Raw genomic sequence first — 22,675 nt, 5'->3', positions numbered from 1 at the left:
AAAAGTTGAAAAATATCTATGATATTTTCTGGTTTGCCCATGACTGAGCTAGCAGGACAGCATTATACTCACTGATTTAACAAAGAGAACTAATGTTTTAATTTAAAAATTGCAAATGGACACAAAAAGAACAAAAATCCAATACTATACATGTATTTAACTTTGATTTTATCTGAGTTGGATAAAATGACTGAGTATCTATCTACAATTACTTCTTATAATGAGCCACATGGGCCCTTCAAACATTAAGTTAGCAGTTTTCCAACTTTTCAGTTTGAGAACCCCTTTTTATCCACTCTTAAACATTATTGAGGAGTCTAAAGAGCTTTTGTTTAGATAAGTTGTATCTATATATTTACTATGTTAGAAATTAAAATTAAGAACCCAGCAAAAATAACAAACTCATTGTATGTTAACACAAAGAGCATCTTTATGATAATTATCTTTTCAAAAAACAGAAAAAAATTCTTTTACAACTTTGTAAACCTCTTTAATGTTTAGCTTAGTAGAAAACATGTGGATTCTTAAATCTGCTTCTGCATTCAATGTGTTGTGACATATTATTTTGTTCAAAATCTTTGAAGAAAATTGACCTCTCACAAATACACAGAATATTTTAACAGCTAGCCCTTTCAGATAATTACTGATACTCTTCTTTGGTACTACCACACTTCAGTAGAGTAGTACTTTATTAAAGGCTGGTTGCAATATAGAATCTGAAATGCTTTCAGTGAATTCTTGTTGTTAAACATTAAAATCCATTGATCTATCTGGCATGTTGAATACATGTTTTACATGTGTGTGATTTCTTATTATGAATGGCCATTTTGAAAATATTTGTTCACTGAGTTATATAGATTTTCCAAACACTGAACATTTTATTATTCAATATAAAAAATCACCTTGATTAATATCACCTCCAATCTCAGCAGAAATGTCTTTAAAATGTTGAGAAGTTACCAAGCTCATGTTTTCTGTAAATCAAATTTTATCACAGACAACAATCAGTTGTTATCCTTGAAATGGCAGGCTCACTTTGTTCGTTTTTGAAAAAAATGTCTGCCCAATAATCAAGTCTGAATAATAAGTTTGTAACTCATTTTTTCAAATAAAAACAAAATAGAGACTTGTTCAGCTTGCAACTCAAGAAAAAATTATAAGTACTCTTCCTTGAGATAATCATCACATTTTATTATGCAACAGAAGTGTTTTATACATACTTCCCATTTTGTCCTACAGAATATTACAAACAAATATACACAAGGATCAGGACTCAATACAATAACTTCTACTGCTTCACCAAGAACAATTTTAAAGTGAAACTTGATTTCTTTTTAGCTCTAAGTGCACAGTGTGAAGAATAAATGACTATCAGTACAACTTGGTACCACTCCTTGATTCATGCTAAGGTGTCGGCAGTTTTACCTGTCTTTGCTTTTGCACCATCATTTTATTTTTTCAGAACAGGCAAAAAAAGGCAGATGACATCTTAATATTATATAAAAATAATTCTGACCTCACAGACTAGCAGGGGTCCATTAGGTCTTACTTTAAGATCCACTGTATCAGGCAAATCAATTCCTGTTCTAGGTATGGAGACTTGAGGACTTGGTATTATGGCTAATCATCATCTTCATAAAGTAGGAGAACCTTCTTTTACATGGTGGTCAACCACATGCCCAGTAACTAAAATAAAGTTTATAGGGGCGCCTGGGTGGCTCAGTGGGTTAAAGCCTTTGCCTTCAGCTCGGGTCATGATCCCGGGGTCCTGGGATCGAGCCCCGCATCAGGCTCTGCTCAGCGGGGAGCCTGCTTCCTCCTCTCTCTCTGCCTGTCTCTCAGCCTACTTGTGATCTCTGTCAAATAAATAAATAAAATCTTAAAAATAAAATAAAATAAAATAAAGTTTATAGAATCAACAAACATCAATCTGTGATAGAACTTTCACCCATTGTCCTTAAATCTTATTATAGTATGTTTAAATTTGTTTTAGTCAGTATTTTGGGGTAGTATTTGCTCCAAATCCAATCAGTTCTAGAGATTCAAGAAATCTCAAACTGAGCTGATACATAATTGGGTATTTCACTTGATCAGTGATAGATTTGACTAGTATAGCTTTCACTCACATACTATCAATTTAATTGAGAAAGGATTCTTAATCTGAAGTCCATAAAACCTCCTAGGATAATTTCAATAGTTCACTTGATTAATCACCAATGACAGGCATAGTAGTCATTTCTGAGAAGCAAGAAAGCCCTCTAAAATTAAAAAAAAAAAAAGAACAACAACAAAACTTTAAAAAGTCTTTTCAGAAGTATAATCTCTTCTAATCAACAAACTAAAACACAGTCATAGAAACTTACCTTAAATAAGAAGTTTTAAAATTCAGTAATAAAACATATTTTTTTAAAGACTTACTTATTTGTCATGGAGAGAGAGTACAAGCAGGGGGAGTGGCAGGCAGAGGGAGAAGCAGGCTCCCCACTAAGCAAGGAGCAGGATGTGGGAACAGATTCTATGACACTGGGATCATGACCTGAGCTGAAGGCAGACGCTTAACTGAATGAGCCACCCAAGCATCCCAAGAAAATCTTTTTGTATCATCTAATATTAAAAAAAAAATTTTTTTTCTATAATTACTCTAAGAATAAGAATTCTACTAGGAGCAGAATGAAATTACCACAATATTGGTTTAATTTGCCCATTTCAGTGTACCATAAAAGTACTCCACAAAAGTACTCCACTACACAAACTAACTCCATTATAAGTCCACCAATTAAAGGGGGAAATAAAAGATAATCCAATAAAAAAGCATTGCTAAAAACAGAAGTGAAAGAATACAATAAAAACTAATAGTAAAACAGAAAGAAAAACCCCACATACAAACCAAGTATTGTATTGGAAAAGATATGATGAACTGCAAACCAAGATAGAAGAGAGGTACACAAGTAGGGAAGTAAGGAATTATTAATAGACAAGTTAAAGACTTTGCAGCATGGTCTACAAATGGTTCTAGAGAAATGAACTGTTTTAGGGACCTCCAATTTAATAAAATGGGTCCCTGATTTTTAGAAAACAGAAGAATAAATGACATAAGATTTTAGAATATTTTGAAAGCAGCTGGGAACACAAAATTGATGGATAACGGGTATTCTTTTTTTTTTTTTTAGATTTTATTTATTTATTTGATAGAGAGAGAGAGAGAAAGAGAAGGAACACAAGCACTGGGAGTGAGAAAGGGAGAAGCAGGCTTGCCGCAGAGCAGGGAGCCTGATGCGAGCAGGGAGCCAGATCCAGGCCCATCCCAGGACCCAAGGATCAAGACCTTAGCTGAAGGCAGACACGCTTAACGACTGAGCCACCCAGGCGACCCGGATAATAAGAAAGTCAAAAGAAAAATGTGCAACACTTAATAAACACTAGACTTAATTTATGCATTGCAGAATTAAAACAAAAATAAAAACAAAACTCCTGGGGAACTATACAATAAGACCAAAATTCTCCTCTAGAATAAATAACTCAGTAACAGACTATTTTTCAGAATAAAAACAGAATAATTATATGAATACTCTCAGATAACAGAAAAATTTATTGAGAACAGCACTGCTCAAAAACACATGGCCTGAGCTCTTTCTGTAAGCACAGACAAAAACTTTGAATCATTATAGTTAATAGAAGTATAACACAAGGGGCAGCTGGGGGGCTCAGTCAGTTAAGCGCATGCTTTCGGCTAAGGTCATGATCCCAGGGTGCTGGGATCGAGCCCCACACTGGGCTCCCTGTTCAGCGGGAAGCCTGTTTCTCCCTCTCCCACTCCCCCTGCTTGTGCTCCCTCTCTGGCTGTGTCTCTCTCTGTCAAATAAATAAGTAAATCTTAAAAAAAAAATAAAAAGCATAACACAAAGATGGCTAACTTCTAACAACTGAGAGGTAAAAGTGCAACTTAATATTTCGGGAATTGTTAAATCTCCCGGATAAGTTAGATCCTACAAATGCACACTTTAAAGCATTCTGACAGTCTGAAAGAATTTTAATAACACATTCTCAAAACCATATCACTAAATTAAAAAATGAAATATGTACTAACAGTAATGAAAATGTAAACAAGAGTACAAATGCATAGGTATTGGAACATTTCTCATATAAATTAGGCATCATTGTCAAAATATATTGCTGTATTACACATTTAAATGTTTTCAGTTGCAAGTTAAATAAAATAAATGTCCTTATTTTCCTCACACAAAATTAAATATCCAAACTTTAACATCCTCTTTCCTAGAAATACATAATTTTCAGTCTGTCTGCTCAACTTTAACCTTAGCATATCATCTCTCATTCTTCCCTTTCACACACTATATCTAGAATTTCATCAATTTCTCTGTAAGTTCTTGAGTTTGCTCCTTCTTCTCCACTCATACATCCTACGCCGACTTGAACCTCACGATCATAAGGACAGAATGCTACCCATCACTACCCATCTATCTTCTACTAGCACTTACTTGTTCCTCCCTATTCCTCATCTTTGGTCCAAGCACTAATACAATTATAAGTTTCACTGATTTCTGTAGTTTCAGTATTGCAATAGGATACATAGTGTATGCGTAATAAATATAGGATGAATAAATAAAGTCAATAATCAATCTACTCTACAAACTAATGGCAAAGTGATTTTCCTAATACTTCTAATTCCCTAATAAGTAATTTTAAATGGCTCTACAATGCCTGCCATGTGCAGCCTAAATTATACTGGTTATTTTTCAAGTTTCCCATAATCTGGTCTACTCCATCTATGCACATTTATATTCTATTTCCCAACTTGGGATGGACCCTGTAGCAAGGCTATTTTCTTCACCACCTCCCAAGTCATATATATAATATGCTTTTTCCTCATGTTGATTCCCTAGCTTAAAATACCCTCCTCTCCTCAACTATGGCTGCCCAAGTCTAATCATTCTTCAAGGTTTCAATTTGAACTTCCTGGGGTGCCTGGTGGCTCAGTGGGTTAAGCATCTGACTCTTGATTCCAGCTCAGGTCATGATCTCAGGGTCATGGGGTTGAACCCTGCATTAGACCCACATTGGGCACCACGCTCAGTGTAGAGTCTGCTTGTCCCTCTACCTCCTCCCACCTTTCCTTCCTGTGCACGTACCTGTTCACTCTCTCTCAAACAAATAAATAAAATCTTAAAAAAATCTAACTTCCTCCCCTTGATTTCCCTTCCTATCTATACCTCTAGAGGTCAAAACTAACTTCTTTTTTTTTAAATGAAGATTTTTTATTTGAGAAAGCGAAAGAGCAAGAGAGAGAGTGCATGAGTAGGGGCTTGGGCAGAGGGAGAAGCAGGCTCCCCATTAAGCAGGGAGCCTGATGTGGAGCTCAATCCTAGGACCCTGGGATCATGACCTGAGCCAAAGGCAGACACTTAACCAAATGAGCCACCCAGGCACCCCCTAAACTAACTTCTAACTAACTTCTAAGCAGTAGGGCTCCCTAATCTACCCACATTAACATACACATTCTCTCACTCACTAAAAATAAATAAATAAATAAAATAAAATTCATAAAAATTGAAAAAGAAAAAAAAAAAACCTAGCTAATAATAAGAGATTTGCTTTCAAATACATACTTGGGATCATTCACCATTCATTATAGATTCATCTTGGTTATATATATTCAACACTTAACACAAAGACAAGTTTAAAACAAATGACATGTATGTTCTACTTACAAATGTGGAAATATAATTTAATTCATTTGCAAAGATTTAAACCACAGAGTTGGAAAAAATAAAATAACTTTCAGTTATGAGAAAACTCAACATTCCATTTTCCTTCAACATTCAGGTTAACAGAGAATTTACTGTGGTTTACCTTTTTTTAACCAGTCTTGGCAAAAATAAATTGGAGTATTGCCTCCATTGGTTTTTCTCCACAATTTTTTCTTATCCTCCACAACTCTGTAGCAATCTAAGTCTTAAACAATGAGTAGGACCCAACACCTCAAACTGAACTATTTTCCTTGGTCCTTTACCACTCAAGGAAAGGAAATAGTCATGATGTCAATAACAACATGAAGTTCACCATTTTTTTTTTCTAGACTTCACTAGGAAAGTAAATTACATTAAGAATACACCATTGTCTAAAATTTCCTGAAAGACTATTGAGATATTTCACCAAGTCTGATGTTAAAACAAGCAGTATACTAATATGAAAAATTAAAATTGCCAGTCTTCTTCCTTCCTATTAAATTTTTCTTTAATTATAACACCTTTAAAATTAGCTACTTGTTTCCCAGCTTTCAAAATACTCATTTCTACCTCTAGTCTTAATCAAGAGATCATTAACCTTACAAAGAATAAGGAAATAAATTCTTTCTCAACTTTAGTTATTTTCACTCTATTCCATTTTACCCACCCATTAGCAGGGTCTAACCTTGGCCCTAAATCATCATTCAGAATTGCAACCTTCAAAATTTCAAATTCTGAAAGTGCCCTCTGACTTCAACCTCCTATTCCACCCTTTTTCACCTTCTAAACCCACTGTTCCTTCATCCTACTGCAACCTCCAGTGTATCAGCCTTCTCCTGATGACACTTGCTTTCCTCCTCATTTTAATGCTCATACTCTGTTCATTTCAACTGTTCACCTGGATATCCTGCCCTATGTAGGCCTACACTATCTATTGCCAATTTTGAGTAAACTCTACAGATCTTTTGTCAGTTTCTGAGCAGCAAAGCATCACTGGGTAAATTATCCAACTATGCTGATTGGCTCCACTACAAATAGGTGCTTTCCAAATCTCAAAAAAGCCATCAACCTTACATAATACTTGCATTCATCTTTGACTCTCTTAGTGATTTCCTCCCAGCAGCCTTATGAATTTTCCTACTTTTCTCAAATTTCCAGCCTTTTAATGTTGTTGTGTTGCTGTTTCCTAGGATCTATCAATGGCCCCCTTCTGTATTTTTTTCTGACAACCATGTCTTTAGTTTCTATTATAAACCTAAAAGCAAATTCCCTCTCTCCTTTAGACATTTCCCCTGAGCACCAAACTTATGAATATCCACCTGCCCTCAAGATATTTCTCACCTTCACCAGACACTCCAAAATTAACTCACAACTTATTTTCTACACTTCCACTCCCCTTAAATTTTCATCTTCCTGTAATGTCTTCTTACTAAGGGCACTACCATCTGCTCCTTACCCAAGTAAAAAGTAGTCATCCCAGTAAATCCCTTTCTCATTCTTCCTATCAAGTTGGTAATCAAGTCCCATTATTTCCATGCTATCTGTCTTCCATATCACTTCAACATCAATGCTGTTTCTATCTCTATTCTGGCCCCAAATTCAATCCTTCTAAAATGGAAATGCTATCTGTTTCAATTCCTTTTATGATTTGGATAGCCTATATTACTGTTTTTCAAGCTGGAATAAGGTAGTGACAATGTTTTAAAAAACTGAAGTTACCAATCTGAGGTACACCTTGTATACCTGGTACACCTGGTACACCTTGATCCCAGGGTCCAGGGATCAAGTCCCATTGGGCTCCCTACTCAGTGGGAAGCCTGCTTTTCCCTCTGCGTGCCACTCCCCCTGCTTGTGCTCTCTCTCTCTCAAATAAATAAAATCTTAAAAAAAAAAAAAAAAAAGAGTATCTGAGGATTAGTCTACAGATATCCTAAGAGTCCAAAGACCCAGTATGAGAAAGTGACTTAAGAAATTATCCTTTGGGGCACCTGGGTGGCTCAGTGGGTTAAAGCCTCTGCCTTCAGCTCAGGTCATGATCCCAGGGTCCTGGGATCGAGCCCCGCATCGGGCTCTCTGCTCAGCAGGGATCCTGCTTCCTCTTCTATTTTTGCCTGCCTCTCTGCCTACTTGTGATCTCTGTCTGTCAAAAAAATAAATAAAATCTTTAAAAAACAAAACAAAACAAATCTTAAGAAACTAGCCTCAGTCTATAAATAAATTTAAAAATCCCTCAATTGTGAATTATTATTGCAAAAGAATTTTATTACCACCTCCTGAAAAAAATTTAAATTACTAAAATGAAAACACAAAATTAAAATTCCTAAGTTATCACAGACCCCCCAAAATATCTGTGGACCTAGATTAAGAAACGCTAGTTATGATGTTTAATTTTGTGTGTCGATTTTCATGGACCTCAGTGCATAGCCATTTGGTCAAATATTATTCTGGATGTTCTATGAAGGTGTTTCTTTGGATATGATTAACACATAAACCAAAGGACTCTGAGTGAGTCAGATTACTCTCCATAATGTGAACGGGCTTCATCCAATCATTTGATGGTGTTATTGGAACAAAGGCTGACCTCCTTCTAGCAAGCTGTCTTTGATACTTTTTTTTAAATTTTTAAATTTTTATTTCTTATTAACACATAATGTATTATTTGCTTCAGGGGTACAGGTCTGTGAATCATCAGTCTTACACAATTTATAGCACTCACCTTAGCACATACCCTCCCCAATTTTAACTCAATGCAATTCTTCCCTGAGTCTCCAGCCTGGCAGCCTGCTAGACTGCCCCATTAGTTTTTAAACCAGAGAATCCCCCAAAATCTCATGACCCAGTTCCTTAAAATAAATATCTCTCTCTCTCTCTCTCTGTCTCTCTCTCTGTGTATACACACACGCAAATACACACACCCCTTGGTAGTTCTGTTTTTCCAGAGAGAATCTGAAGTAATACATGTCTCTACAGGAAAAAAATCCAATCTTCTTAACGTGGTATCTAAGGACAGTCTCCCAATCCCCACCTCTTCAAACTCATCTCCTATATGCAAGAAGCATGTAATCTCTGCTTTGGCTATACAAAATAACCTATAGTTATTTGATTCTACTATTTTAGTCACATATCCATGCCTCTTTTTATGCCATTTCCTCCTACTCCCACTGTTTCTAACTTACCAAATTCGTCCTATTCAACTTTCATGCCCTAGTTCAAATTTTTCCTCTTCCTCTTTGTGCCACTATTATTTCAAGAACATAATTCTATTATATAGCACATGTATCACACTGCAATTTATTTGCATGTTGTCCCCTTACTAGTGAGCAAATATCATATCTTATTCAGCATCATCTCCCCAGCACCTAGTAGATAGCTTGTGATACAGTGAGCCCTCAGAAATTACTCATTGACTAAATTGATCTTGGATGGAACCATCCCTTCAGCCTTCTCACTGAGTATGACAAAATAGATCTCAGCTTCGAAACCCACTCTGGCCCTCCTCAGGCCATGCCTCTCACCACTGGGCAAGGAATCCATGGAAATAAGAGGATATACCCATATACCTCCCCTTCTAGATGACACTGCAGTCACTTGGAACTCTGGAATTTCTTGCCCAAATATCTCTAACCCAATTATATGGCTTGCACAGGAATCTGTCCTAGGTCTATCCTGAGGATGGACTATGCTGGAGACGTACATAACCCTGTGCCAAGGACTGCTGTATGGAAAAGCATGGATCTTGGACATGTGTGCAGCATGTCCACAGGCATGCAGCACATGAGACCTCTCTGTGAGCTAGGGATGAGGGAGGAGGTTGGGCTCCACGACATTCTGACGTGAAACTGAATATCTGAATTCTCAATTCTATAAATTCTAAAATTTGAATCTTTCCTTTTAAGTCACTATGAAGGTATATTTTTCAAGATAAAAGATCAGAACATAGTAAATAATTTATTAGCCTGATTCATAATCTTTAAATATTTAGGCCTATTGTGGTAAATGGATGCTTGCCCTGAGTCTCACAAATGTCAGAATAAAGTTGATGAGTTTCATCAACCTAGTTTTATTAAATATTGAACTAACAAAATAGACCAAAGATAGCACAGGAATAAAATCAGGAAGAAAGAAGATACAGACATACCTCTTTTTATTGCACTTCTCTTTACTGCAACCTTGTAGATAATTATGTTTTTTACAAATGGAATGTTTATGACGATCTTCTGTAAAGTCTCTCGGCACCCTTTCTCCAACAACATTTGCTCACTTTTTGTCTCGATGTCACATTTTGGTAATTCTTGCAATATTTCAAACTTTTCATTATTACATTATGATTATTACATTATGATGATCTGTGATCAGTGACCTTTGATCTTGCTATTGTAAATGTTTTGGGGCTGCCACAAACTACACACATGTAATACAGTAAACTAATCAACAAATGTGTGTATTTTGACTACTCCACAATCCATCCTGGTCCAGGAATTAAATTTACAACTTTCAAGGTAGTTTTTTCCTCTATACCACACCACCAACTCCCTAAAAGTAGCTAGCTTGGTAATGACTAAATTAAATATTAGACAAACATCTCTTAATATCAATTAAAATCTCAAATATCATTTTTAAATATTGAAACATTATACTTAGACTGGGACCAATCTGTTTCATAAATCCTAAAAGAAGGTCAACTGGTATTCTTAAAAGACTATAGTTAAGAACTAATGTTTCCTGGGGCACCTGGCTGGCTCAGTTGGTAGCGTGTGTCACTCAGTCTTGGGGTTGTGAGTTCAGGCCCCACACTGGGTGGAGAGGTTACTTAAAGTAAATAAAATAAAAAATAAAAATGAATAAAAATAAAAAAGTATTATTGTTCCTCTATGAGTTTCCCATATTAATACATATCATAGAGAAAATTTTCAGATAAAAAATTAAAAAATACTCCCATATGTAGTAACTACTTCCTGTTCTCTAGGTTCTTACCATTTTTTATAGTTTAACTAGATATGAATCAGACAATCACAATGGACTGCTCTTAAAGACATCAGTCCACTACAAGGCTGTGGACAAAAATCTCAATATGTTGGACATCACCAGTAACATTATTGGAAACCAAACTGAAGTCACTGTATATTCTCTTTTTTTTAAGATTTTATTTATTTATTTGAGAGAGAGAGAGAGAGAGAGAATGAGCACAAGTGGGGGAAGGTAGACAGAGAAGCAGACTCCCCACCGAGCAAGGAGCCTGATGTGGCTCTCAATCCCAGGTCCTGGGATCATGACCTAAGCCGAAGGCAGACGCTTAACGGACTGAGCCACCCAGGCACTCCAGTCACTGTATATTCTAATACCATACAAAAGCATGGACTATGACTTGTTCTCACAACCTCAACTCAAGCTAGACATAACATAGGTGGGTAATTAAAGGTAATTAAATAATGAGACAGAGGAATAGAAGAGAAAAAGAAGAGAAATAAAAGACAAACTAAGGGATCTGGGTGGCTCAGTTCGTTCAGCGTCCAACTCTTGGTTTCAGCTCTGCTCATGATCTCAGGGTTGTGGGATTGGGGACTGAGGCCATACTGGGCTCCTTGCTCAGGGAGGGTCTGCTGAAGATTTTTTTCCCATTCCCTCTGTCCTTCCCCACCACACTCATGCTTACCCATGCTTGCTCATGCTCTCTCTTGCTCTCCCTCTTAAAAAAAAGGGTAAAATAAACTAAATTCTATAATACTAAAGCTAGAATTCTCAAAAATGTAAAAGCTAATAAAATTACAAAATGTTTCATTCACTCCTTTGACATTTAATAAAAAACTTGTGACATATCAAATCTATGCTAGGTGTTGGTGATACATAACAAAAATCTCTAGCCTCTAAATGTTAACTATCTAGTAGCTGCAGCACTTTAACACAATTTGGTAAAGACTGATAGGGGAGAGAGCAACTAACTATGCCAAGAGACTTCAGAGGGTGTTAAGAATGAGTAAAACCTTGCTAGCCAAAAAAAAGGGGATAGGGAAGGGGCACCTGGGTGGCTCAGTGGGTTGAGGCCTCTGCCTTCGACTCAGGTCATGATCCTAGGATCCTGGGATCAAGCCCCGCATCAGGCTCTCTGCTCAGCAGGGAACCTGCTTCTCCCTCTCTGCCTGCCTCTCTGCCTACTTGTGATCTCTGTCTGTCAAATAAATAAACAAAATCTTTTAAAAAGGGGGGGGGGAAGGGCAGTGTACAGAAAAATGATTATGACAATGATAGAAATAAAACAAAGACTAACAAATAGCTAACAAAAGACTAACAAAAACAAATAGCTAACAATGATTTAATCTTGCTATATGCTAAGCACTGTATACAAATTATCCTATCTGATTCTCATAACCCTGTGAGTCTTTTTATTCTGTTTATAAATGAAGATATTGAGAAGTAACTTGCTAAACAATGAACATATAACTATAGAGGTGACGCCAAGAGAAAATCGTGCAAAACTAAGCTGTAAGTGATCATGATTTGTTTGAAGAAACAGAAACAGGTAGGAATGACCTAGCACATGATAATACTAATGACAGCAACCAACACTGGGGATACAGTAGTAAACAAAACAGAAAATAGATACCTATCTGTGTCTTATCAGAGATTAAGTCTACTCCAGGAAGGAAACATTATCATTCATCCAATAAATGTAGGAAATGAGATTTGGAAATGCTAAGTAAATTGTTTAAGGTCATACACGAATAAGTAGCATAGTGAGAATTAAACGCTGTCTGACTTAAAGGCGTCTGACTCAAAGACCAAATTCATTCTACTTTACCACATTACCTCTCCATTATTCATTCATTCATTCAACAGAAGTATATCAAGTACCTACTGTATGTCAAGCACTACACTAAGAATAAAGATGAAAAGAACAGTCCATGGCTTCAAGAAATTCACAGGATAATCAGTGGACACTAGACATACCGAGAGCTGAAATCCAGGAGATAAATGTTATCCCCAAAACAAATTTACAGACTTATAGAAGCACATATGATCACAGATGAGAACAAACTTTAAGACGGGCAAGCCCAAAAGTAAGACCAATCAGGGCTAGCACATTAATTCAAAAGTCAGGGATATATCTGGTGTGTGTGTATATATATATATATACACACACACAGGGATATATCAGGCATATCTGGAAGATAAATCACAAAACTGGATAATAAGACAACAGCTATGACTATATCAAAAGTGTGTTTTTTAAAGAAGCAAAAAACAAAATCTAAACTAAACAAAAAATATGAGGTCCAATGAGAAAACCTGAAATGCCCAAACCAAAATTCAGAGTCAATGCCATACTTGGGTAAGAAACCCATATATTTTATAAGTCATTTTAAGGTCGTTACAGTCATAAAGTTAGCACAATCTACTTTTAAATTTTTTTTTTAAATTGAGGTGTAATTAACAATACAGTATTATATTAGTTTCAGGTATACAATATAATGATTCAACAATCATATACATAACTCAGTGCTCATCAAGATAAGTATACCCTTGATCCCCTTTATCTATTTCATCCCTCCCCCATCCACCTCCTCTTACTTTTGAATCTTAAACATTCATAGAACTAAGGAACATTTCTCAGCTAACTTCCTCTATTACACAAATGGCTTCTTTTAGGTATACTTTATGAAGCTGCCTCTCAGGAAATATTTGAGGAGAATCTACATGACCATGCGTCATTTAATTTTTGTCATTATTAGTTTTTTAATTAAAACATATTTTCATAATAGAGGACTTCCAAAGTTCCTTCCAACTCAAGATTCTAAAAGAAGAAAAGCTAGAACAAGTATATCTTAACAGTCAGTATAAATCTCTATAGTTATCTAAAGGGATTGAATCATATCATTGTTCTGAGGACTTCTAAAGTTCCTTCCAACTCAAGATTCTAGAAGAAGAAAAACCATAATAAGTATATCATAACAGTCAGTATAGATCTCTCTAGTTATGTAATGGGGTTGAGTCATATCATTGTTCTGATACTATTAATAATTTTCTCAATACTTAAAACCCTAATATATCCATATTTTCAACTGCTTAGGTAATATAAATACACACCTTTAAAACTTTAGGATTATGAAATTCATGATAATGTTACAAATTTCTTAAAATTTCACAGCAAGTAAAATTCAAATAGGGTTACAGAACCGCATGACATCTGAAACAGAGAAATGATGATTTCTAACTGCCACCAAGCCCTATGTCTGATAACTAGCACTAAGAAAGAAAGATTTCATTTGGTTGAAGTATGAAAATGTCCTACAGCATGCAGAAGAGCTGGCCCATCATTCCCAATCTCTAAAGAGCTTCCCCTTCCCATTAAAGAGGACTGATGTCATGTCACGAGCTCTTACAGAGATTCTTTGATTCAAAGAGCTACTCAATGAAATCCAGTATTCATCTCTAAATGCAATGAATCCCAAGTGAGTGAAAAGATTTCAAAATTGTAAGGCCAAGTTGATAAACTGGCATGAAGAAGTCAATGCAAACAAGGTCCAAAATGGCAAAATCAAAATCAATAATCAATATTCTTACTTTAAGTAAACACTGTAGATGAAAAAAATATTCTACCGTAAGTCTTCTGTAACTGAATTCTGTCACAACTGAAAGCAGGAATACAAGAATGGCAGGCCAAACGTGTATTTGTAAGTACATAAATGGATTTCCACTTTGGCCAAGATGGAATATCAGGAACCAAATTTACCCTCCAGCCTGAAACAACTAGAAAAAAAGGGCAAAATATATTGTTTTTCAAGGCAATGGATATCAGGCAACAAAGAACAGTAGACCCTTGATAGGTGGGAAACATACAAAATGAATCCTCAATTGCCCCAACTTACTACCTTGAAAGAGTTCCTAAGCCATAGAACAGAGCTGGGGAACCCAAGTAGAGCAATGACCTTGCTGAGGTGAGATGGAACTTAATCTAGAAACAACAAAGTGATGGTCATATACAAAGTAGAGTACCTAAGAGTAGAGAGGCTCACAGGAAAATCCAGAGATCTGCAGAGGGTATCCCTCAAGTCTTCCGTTGAGTACTTTTTAGTATATACACATGGGGAAATTACCCAAGAACAGTGGGAAAAAAATATCAAAAAGGATTAGAGGGAACACCACCCAGGGTTCACACAGGTCGAGGAACAGCCCCTGTTTTCACCACCCAGAGTACTCAGAGGGGGTTCTGTCAATAGAGTAACAGTAGTGGACAATAGATGCTACAACTTTAAAGCAGCATATGAAAAGATCAAACTGTTTCCAAGTAACTTAACTATTCCAGAACAAAACTCAAGAATACCTAATGAAATATAAAAATAACCAGTACCACACACGGTAAAATTTCAAATGTCTAACATCCGATCAAAAATCACCAGGCATAAAAAAGCAAGAAAACACAATCCTTTATGAGGAGAAAAATCAATCAAAACCAATCTAGAAATGATACATAGAATTAGTAGAAATAAACATTAATCTATTTATAACTATATCTCATATACTCAAGAAGCTACAGAAAAGACAAAGCATGAAAGCTATAGAAATGGGAGATATTAAAAAAAAACAATTTCTAGAATAAAACTGTAATGTCTGAAATGAAAAATATGCTGGACACAATTAAGAACAAATTAAACATTATTAAAAAAATTAATGAAGTTGGAGACACAAAGATAATCTAAAATTAGAAGACTGAAAAAACTGAAAAGAACACCAGTAAACATCTAGCAGCCTGATGTACATGTAACTGGACTTCCAAAAAGGGAAGTGGGGACACGAAAAATACACACACACACACACACACACACACACACACTTAAATATTCTTTATAGATATGTATTTTTTAAAACAATGCACAAATTTTTTCTGAATTTGTTAGAAACTATAAACCCACAGACATAAGAAGCTCAACAAACTCCAAGCAAAACAAACATGAAGAAACATATATAATTTCATTTAGAAAGGGTTCTCACTCACATATTCTGTAAACAAATCAAAACAAAGTCAGAAATGACTTAGACTAAGTCTAAATTTTAGTTTAACTGTGTATAGTTTCAAATGACAATTTAATAGAGTACATTAAATATTAACTTGAGCAAAATACTTAACAGATGCATTTTATGATTTTAAAGTTAGCAAAATACAGCTTTAAAAACAATGTATATTTTGTTGCTCTCTTAGGAAAATAATTCACTAAAAGAAATTTATCTTATTATAGCAAATTATTTTTTAAAAAACTAATGCCTACTTCTTCCTTTTTTGTTAATTTTCTTTCCCTTTAATTTATATAGGTCATTCAGAACAGAATTAGGACACTGAAAAAACTTTTAAAGAAGCTGAGAGGTGGAACTGAAAACAGAAGCAGAGTTGAGGTTTGGAATGAAGCTAGTCCTCCAAAAAAAAAAAAAAAGAAAGAAAGAAAAAAAAAACCTGGCAACCACTATTTTGAAACACCATTACTTTCAAAATATACATATGTATTTTTAAACATAAAGCTGCACTCAAAGTGGAAACAAGCTAAAGTGTCTGTTTTTAGCACCTCCGCTAACTATTCAGGACTCAAAAAAATCTAAGTATTTTTTGGAAAAAAAAATCATTCAAATAAAAAACATTAAAGTGGAAAACAAGGGGTGCCTGGCTGGCTCAGCCAGTACAGCAGGAGACTCTCAATCTCAGGGTCATGAGTTCAAGCCTCACACCTTGGGCATGAAACCCACTTTAAAATAAATAAAATAAAGTGGAAAATTAAAGTAATGTATTTTCCTATTTTGTAAAAACACCTTTTTTTAAGAGCTCAGAATACAATTTCAAAATTTTCTGTCTAAGAACAAGAGAAGGGAATAAATTCTGAGTATCTACTGTAATGGCTACCCTTCCTGTCATGTGTGTTCCCTAAAACAGAAGTAAATTTAATTATTCTACCATTTTGCTTAGGGAATAGGGAGATATTGCAAAGATAAAAACATAGTTTCGGGTGAGAGCTGCCAAAAATATATTTACTATCCCTGGAGATAATTAATGTCTACACTCCTTTTTCCTTTCTTAAAGAAAAAAATATATACACACACTTAAATAATATATATATATACTTCTTTGGGTGCCTATACAAATAAAACACCTTAAGAAAGCATATAGTAGTGTAATACTTCCCTATGGAATCAACACATACATGAAAATCAGCACACAGACTACAAATACCTCTGAGCACACAGACTGAAAAGTTATCACTGGAACATTTATGAATTTGACTTCGACCTCTTTTAAATAAAAAATCTAATAAGAAACATAATTTCCTACAAAATACAAAAATGATACTTTATGTTATGCATCTATTCACAGACTTATTCCTTAGTAACAATTATTTATTAATAATGCACTTAATTCCCACATATATAAAAAAGTAAGACTGCCTTAAAATTCAAAGTTCCAAACTTTGATTCTATTCAAATTCTTAATCAGATTCTATTCAAAAGACAGAAGGCTAAATATACATTATTTTGAGCACAACTACAACATTCAGAGTTTGTACTTAGAAAACCTACCCTGATGTTCTTAGAATGCATGTATGCTACATTACCTATAATGATAAAAATATTCCACTGATATAGCTACCAATGATTTTGATATCAATTCCCACCCTAAAAACACTTTTTTACTTAATACAAACCCAGTATCACAAACATAAAAGACAAAGATTTTCCTACTAAATCGTTATTTAGTTGTCATCGAGATGTCAGTTACTAGCATTTCACAAATGCCCTAAAAATACCTTAAAATGATCTCCCAGATATTCATATTAATTCATGTAATAATCTCATCGGATTTGAGTTACTGTACCCACTTAAATTACTTGCTACAGCAACAGTTCTCACCAATCAGGAGAGTTATTCGAAATTCTCTCTTCTGAAATCTGTTATTACTTCACCAGTTTCAAAATTTGAGCCTCTTATTTTTAGACACAGAGGTTAATATGAAACACTTCTGCATCAAATACACATAACCTCACAGCAGAGGCTTTATTCTCCCTTAGGAAACTATTCTCATATTCTCTCTCTTTTCACCAAATTATCAGAGGACAATGTGGCTTCGATTTCAGCACTGAAGACAATAAGTAACAATATACGGTTTGCAGAATAAAAATTAAAGTTTCACAATTTTAACAGGTATAATTATTAGGTTACGACAAATGGGCTGGTGGGCACGTAAGACTATCACCCCTTTCAAAGTCTAATTCTTAAACCACCTGAATTGTTTTGGCCAAATGAGGAGCTTCAAACATAAAGTCTCTAAGTTTTCAGTATGTCCTTTTTTAAAGAAAAGAAGTTACCTAGAAAAGAAGAAAAAAAAAAAAAAAACTTACATTTGGAGCATGACCTGGTTCAGGAATACCCCATCCACCAAAGCCACATATTCATCCAGGTTGGTCCCATTTCCTGCAGCCAGAGGTCCAAACGTTTTAACCTAGAACAGAACGATCATAAGGACACGAACGCCCATCTCCATCTCTGCAGCCACAAATAATGCAGCAAAATACACAATAAATAACACCCTACTTACCCAAGTGACTAAGGGGCTGGTCATGAACTGCTCCAGAAGGGGAGTAAAAATCTCGTTCTCCATTTTACAGATAATGTATTTGAAAAAGGGAACTACCACAAAAATACGCCTAGGGAATGGATCACTAAACGTTGAAGAAGTGAGTAAAAATCAATTAAAGTCCATTTTGGCACAGGAAGAAAATCCCATCGTGGAGGGGAGAAAAAGTCTCCCTCCTCAAAAAACACCCCAGAGGGGAATGAGCCGAAAACCCGAAAGCGGCTTCGACAGCAGCCACGAGCGGCAGCTTGCGCTGGAAATGTCTGTACCGGGCGAGGAGGGGCAGAGAAAAGGCATCTGGAGGAGGAGGAAGGGAAAGGGGGCTGGAGCAGCAAGACAAAAAGCCCGTCAAGGTTGCCCAGCTCCTGGAGGAGCCAGACCAGCGGAGCTGCCCGCAATGAATTAATCCCAACGTGGGCTAAATGAAATACCACGTTAGATACCACGTTAGGGGTTCCGAGCGGCAGCCAGGCTCGACCTTAGCGTTCCGCTCAACACGTTCCACCCACCAGTGGGCATGGAGCCGCTTCGACCCGCGGAGCCTCCCCTGCCCGCAGCCCCTCACCAACGACAGGCAGGGCTCGCCCCTTCCCCCCGAGCAGACACCATCCCTCCGTCGCCCTCAAGCCTCGCCTCCAGCCCCCTTCCCCTCCCGGGGGGTGGGGGCTTGAATGTGTGTCCCTAACCCCCCAGTTTCCTGAGCCCTGCAGCCTTTTCAGCGCGCCTCTGGGAAGCCCTGGCACAAAATCACCACCGCGCTCCAGCCTCCTCCTCCGCCCTCTCTGGAGGAGCCGGAGTAACGGCCTCAGAACCGCAGTGCCGCATCACACCCCGCTTTTCGCCGCCCAACCAGAGCCACGAGCCCTCTGTCAAAGGGAGCGCGCTTCTCCTTCCGCGCCGATATCCTTCCGCCGACTCTCCGCCCCTCCCGCGCCGCTGCCTCTGGATTGTGGGAGAAGAAAACCGCTGCATGAGCGCGCTCCCGAGCGCGCGCGCCCCGAGGGCCGGCCCCGCCGCCGCCCAGATTTTGGCGGCGGGCGCGGGCGCGGAAGCGCGCTCGCTGCAGCTGCTGCGGTGACCCGCGCCTCGCTCGAGCCCAGGACTGTTGCCAGGGCGTGGGGGGCGGGGATGGGGAAGGCAGAGGAAGGGGTCTGTCTGCTCGGTCGCTCATGCCTAATTATGGTTTATGTCCTCCCCGAGTGCCTTCTTTGATGTGTGAAGGAGAGGGAACGAAATCCTTCTCTTTTAAACATGAGGGATGCAGACAGCCTTTTTCGGACAGTTTGATTTGATCTCTTAAGCGTGCTTTCGCCCGCAAAACGAAGTAGGCAAACTCAATGCAGCAGATAGCAAAAGAGGGACTTGAGCTGCAAACTTGGTTTTGTTTTGTTTTGTTTTTTCTTTTTTCCTCTTCTCCTTTAAAAAATCCAGGCCACTAAAGCATGAATGCTCCTCAAAGTTGCAAGTGAATGTAGTAGGATTTTAAATAACCCAAGCTGTCTTTCAACATGTTGGTATTCCCTGACTAGAGCAAACGTGATTCAGACATTGTTGTTTGATTATTTGGCTATTGAAAAAAAAAAAAAATCCAAACAAAATCAAGAGCTACTAAAAGGAAACATTTGGAAGTCATCCAAGATGGGTGACAAACAGATTACATATTTGTCATAAATCGCTAGGCTATGCACAACTGGAATCATCAAAGTAATTTTAACTTGGGGGAACTTAGTTCCCCCAGCAAAATTAAATGTTACTCCTCGTTTTGAAGAAACATAAAAACCTTTTCCCAGGGACAAAATGGGTATGTAAAACAATTTTTATTTTTAGAAAATAAATAGAGTATTACAGTTTTGCAGTGTGTGCTTTTTACATTTACATAAACCTCTACTTTGAGCATTTATATATTTTAAAGTAGCAGTAAAAACGTTTTATAACACTAAATTAAGAAACAGCAAAATTTCTTAATTAGGTAATTGAGAGCCTGGGCTCTAGAGCCTTCCTGCCTGCTTCAGATCCTGGCTCTGATACTTACAGCTGTGGGGGCATAGGCAAGCTAGTGAACCTCTGTGTTCGTGTATAAAACAGGGCTAATAATAGAGTTAAATTAGATGGCAACCTACAGTAAGTGCTCCATAAACGTTCTTAATGTTGTTTTCATCATTATTCCCCCCAAATGAAGAATCTTTAGGAAAAATCTTGAAATGTACCTTCTCCTACTTTAGTTAGAGGAGAAAGGATCTTGCTGTAGAGACCAGAGAAATGCCCTTCCAAAATCATCTTAATTAAAATTAGGATGCATTCATGTGGCATTTTGCAAGGTGTGTAGAGAGTAGAACCTTGCATTGCCTGGGTCAGTATATAGATTTGGGTCGTCCTGTGGCAAGCAATCTTTTCCCTCTACTCTTGATGAGTCTTTCTTAATCACAATCCTTTATTCAGAAATGCAGACCAAGAGAGAGCTGACACCCAAGAAGAAAGCATGGCTTTCAGAGCAGCCTATGCCTGACATGCCCACTTTTCTTTGTAATCCCTAGGAAGCTCAGCCAAACAACATGGAAGTGTTCATGCATATACTGGGGTTTATCTTCAGATAGACCCATCTGCTTCATACATAGATGAAAAACTCATAAAGTATTAATACTAGGTACCATAAGCTAGGGACATTTTGGACAGTGATGACCAAAGAGTTAGCACATTAAGATAGATGTATTCAGTTTACATGTAGTAGCTAGCCCTCACAAATCCGTATTCCCCTCTACAGCCAAATGGCCCCAGATGCTTCCTGGTCTATCTTTAGCTTTTACACACATACACACACACACACACACACACACACACACACTCAACAAAGAAACATGAGGAGTTAATTGTAAAAACAGGAACCTTTAGACCAGACCGAGGTCTGGAGTAACTTATTTGAAAACCTACCAATTCACAATTCCCTAGTTTAATAGCAGCCTTAGAAATGCTTTATAATATCTCAAGAGTATAATCAGGAAACTTCCTTGTCTAGCAAAAAACGGATTGTACATTATACACAATTTAATGGTCTTCAAATTGCAACATCCTATAAGATTAAATCCAAAAGTTTCCTCTATCTTCCTTTCATTTAGGAAGACATTGCTCAAGATTTCTTCCAGGTGTTTGTTGTTTTTTTTTTTTTTAACTTGGTAGTCATTTATTTACCCTGAATTCATCTTTTCTTTGAATATTAAATCCAACAGGAAAGGACTTTGGAAAAATCATACCTATCTGACTAGGTTCCAAGTTATTTGTTCTGCTCTCTTCTGGTCAGAAGTTAAATGTTTGGAATAGACCATGATCCCATTTAGAACTCACTAGAGAAAGATCCTCTCCTGCGTATTATAACTGAGGACTCCCCTGCAGGTTACACATACGTAATAATACCTGTATACCAAAAGCACCCATGTTTACCTCCATCTTGATCTTCTATAGTAAGTGATAGACTCACCCCCAAACACACATTGGGTGACACATATTTACAGAGCCATCACATCCATTAGCTAGTATAATAAAATAACACAAATACAACAGCCAAATAGCACCATTGTTTATAATAGCCAAAAAATGGAAACAACCTCTATGTCCATCAACTGATAAATGAATAAAAGAAATGTATTGTACTGATACAATAGAATATTCGGGCAATAAAAAAGAATAAAGTGTGATACATGCTGCAACACAGATGAATCCTAAAAACATTATGCTAACTTTAAAGAAACCGGTTACAAGTTACCACATACTGTATGATTGCATTAATATGAAATGTCCAGAAGAGACCAATCTGTATAGACAGAAAGTAGATTAGTGGTTGCCTAGATCTGGGGCAGTTGGGAGAAAATGAGGTTAGTGGCTTCGGGAGGCATGGTTTCTTTTTGAGAAAATGAAAATATTCTAAAGTTGTGATAGATGCACAGTTCTGTGAATATACTAAAAATCAGTTAACTGGATACTTTACATGGCTGAATTGTGAATTCTCAAAGAAGGTGTTTGTGCTTATTTTTTGTTGGCACCATTACTTCATGAATATTTAGGAAGAAATGCCATCAAGAAATCCAATCTCTCATATACTTTTTAACAGGGTCTCTAAGTCCTCTTGAGCCAATGAATAAGATTTTAAACTCACCTAAGATCATAGAAGGCAAATGTCTTAATTATCTAACATAGTTTTAAGAAAAATGTCATCTATTGAGAGGGAGAGAATTGAGTCTGGTTTAACTTCTTTGAGCATCAGCTGAGCATTAGTTTCCTTAACTGTAAAATGGGCATACTGGTTTTTTTTCTTACTGGTCATCTG

At 36.8% G+C, this 22,675-nt stretch overlaps 1 protein-coding gene across 8 annotated transcripts in view; it reads right to left on the bottom strand.

Annotated features, from left to right (window-relative positions):
• CCDC88A (coiled-coil domain containing 88A) overlaps positions 1 to 19,205 on the bottom strand; it is a 121,776-nt gene extending 102,571 nt beyond the window's left edge. For 4 of the 8 annotated variants that reach the window (XM_032877741.1, XM_032877743.1, XM_032877742.1 and 1 more), the window contains exons 1-2: positions 18,319 to 19,205; positions 18,122 to 18,222 (exon numbers count right to left, since the gene is read on the bottom strand). In XM_032877741.1, the coding sequence (XP_032733632.1) occupies positions 18,122 to 18,222; positions 18,319 to 18,381 (164 nt within the window). In that variant the 5' untranslated portion in view covers positions 18,382 to 19,205. The remainder of the gene's footprint in view (positions 1 to 18,121; positions 18,223 to 18,318) is intronic. The other 4 variants (XM_032877745.1, XM_032877746.1, XM_032877748.1 and 1 more) reach the window with 1 other exon arrangement.
• Positions 19,206 to 22,675: the final 3,470 nt, after the last annotated feature.

Source organism: Lontra canadensis, unplaced genomic scaffold, assembly GCF_010015895.1.
Source record: "Lontra canadensis isolate GAN:19392208 unplaced genomic scaffold, GSC_riverotter_1.0 scaffold61, whole genome shotgun sequence".
In the NCBI taxonomy this organism is placed as follows: Eukaryota; Metazoa; Chordata; class Mammalia; order Carnivora; family Mustelidae; genus Lontra; species Lontra canadensis.
This window is presented reverse-complemented; position numbering and strand designations above follow the sequence as displayed.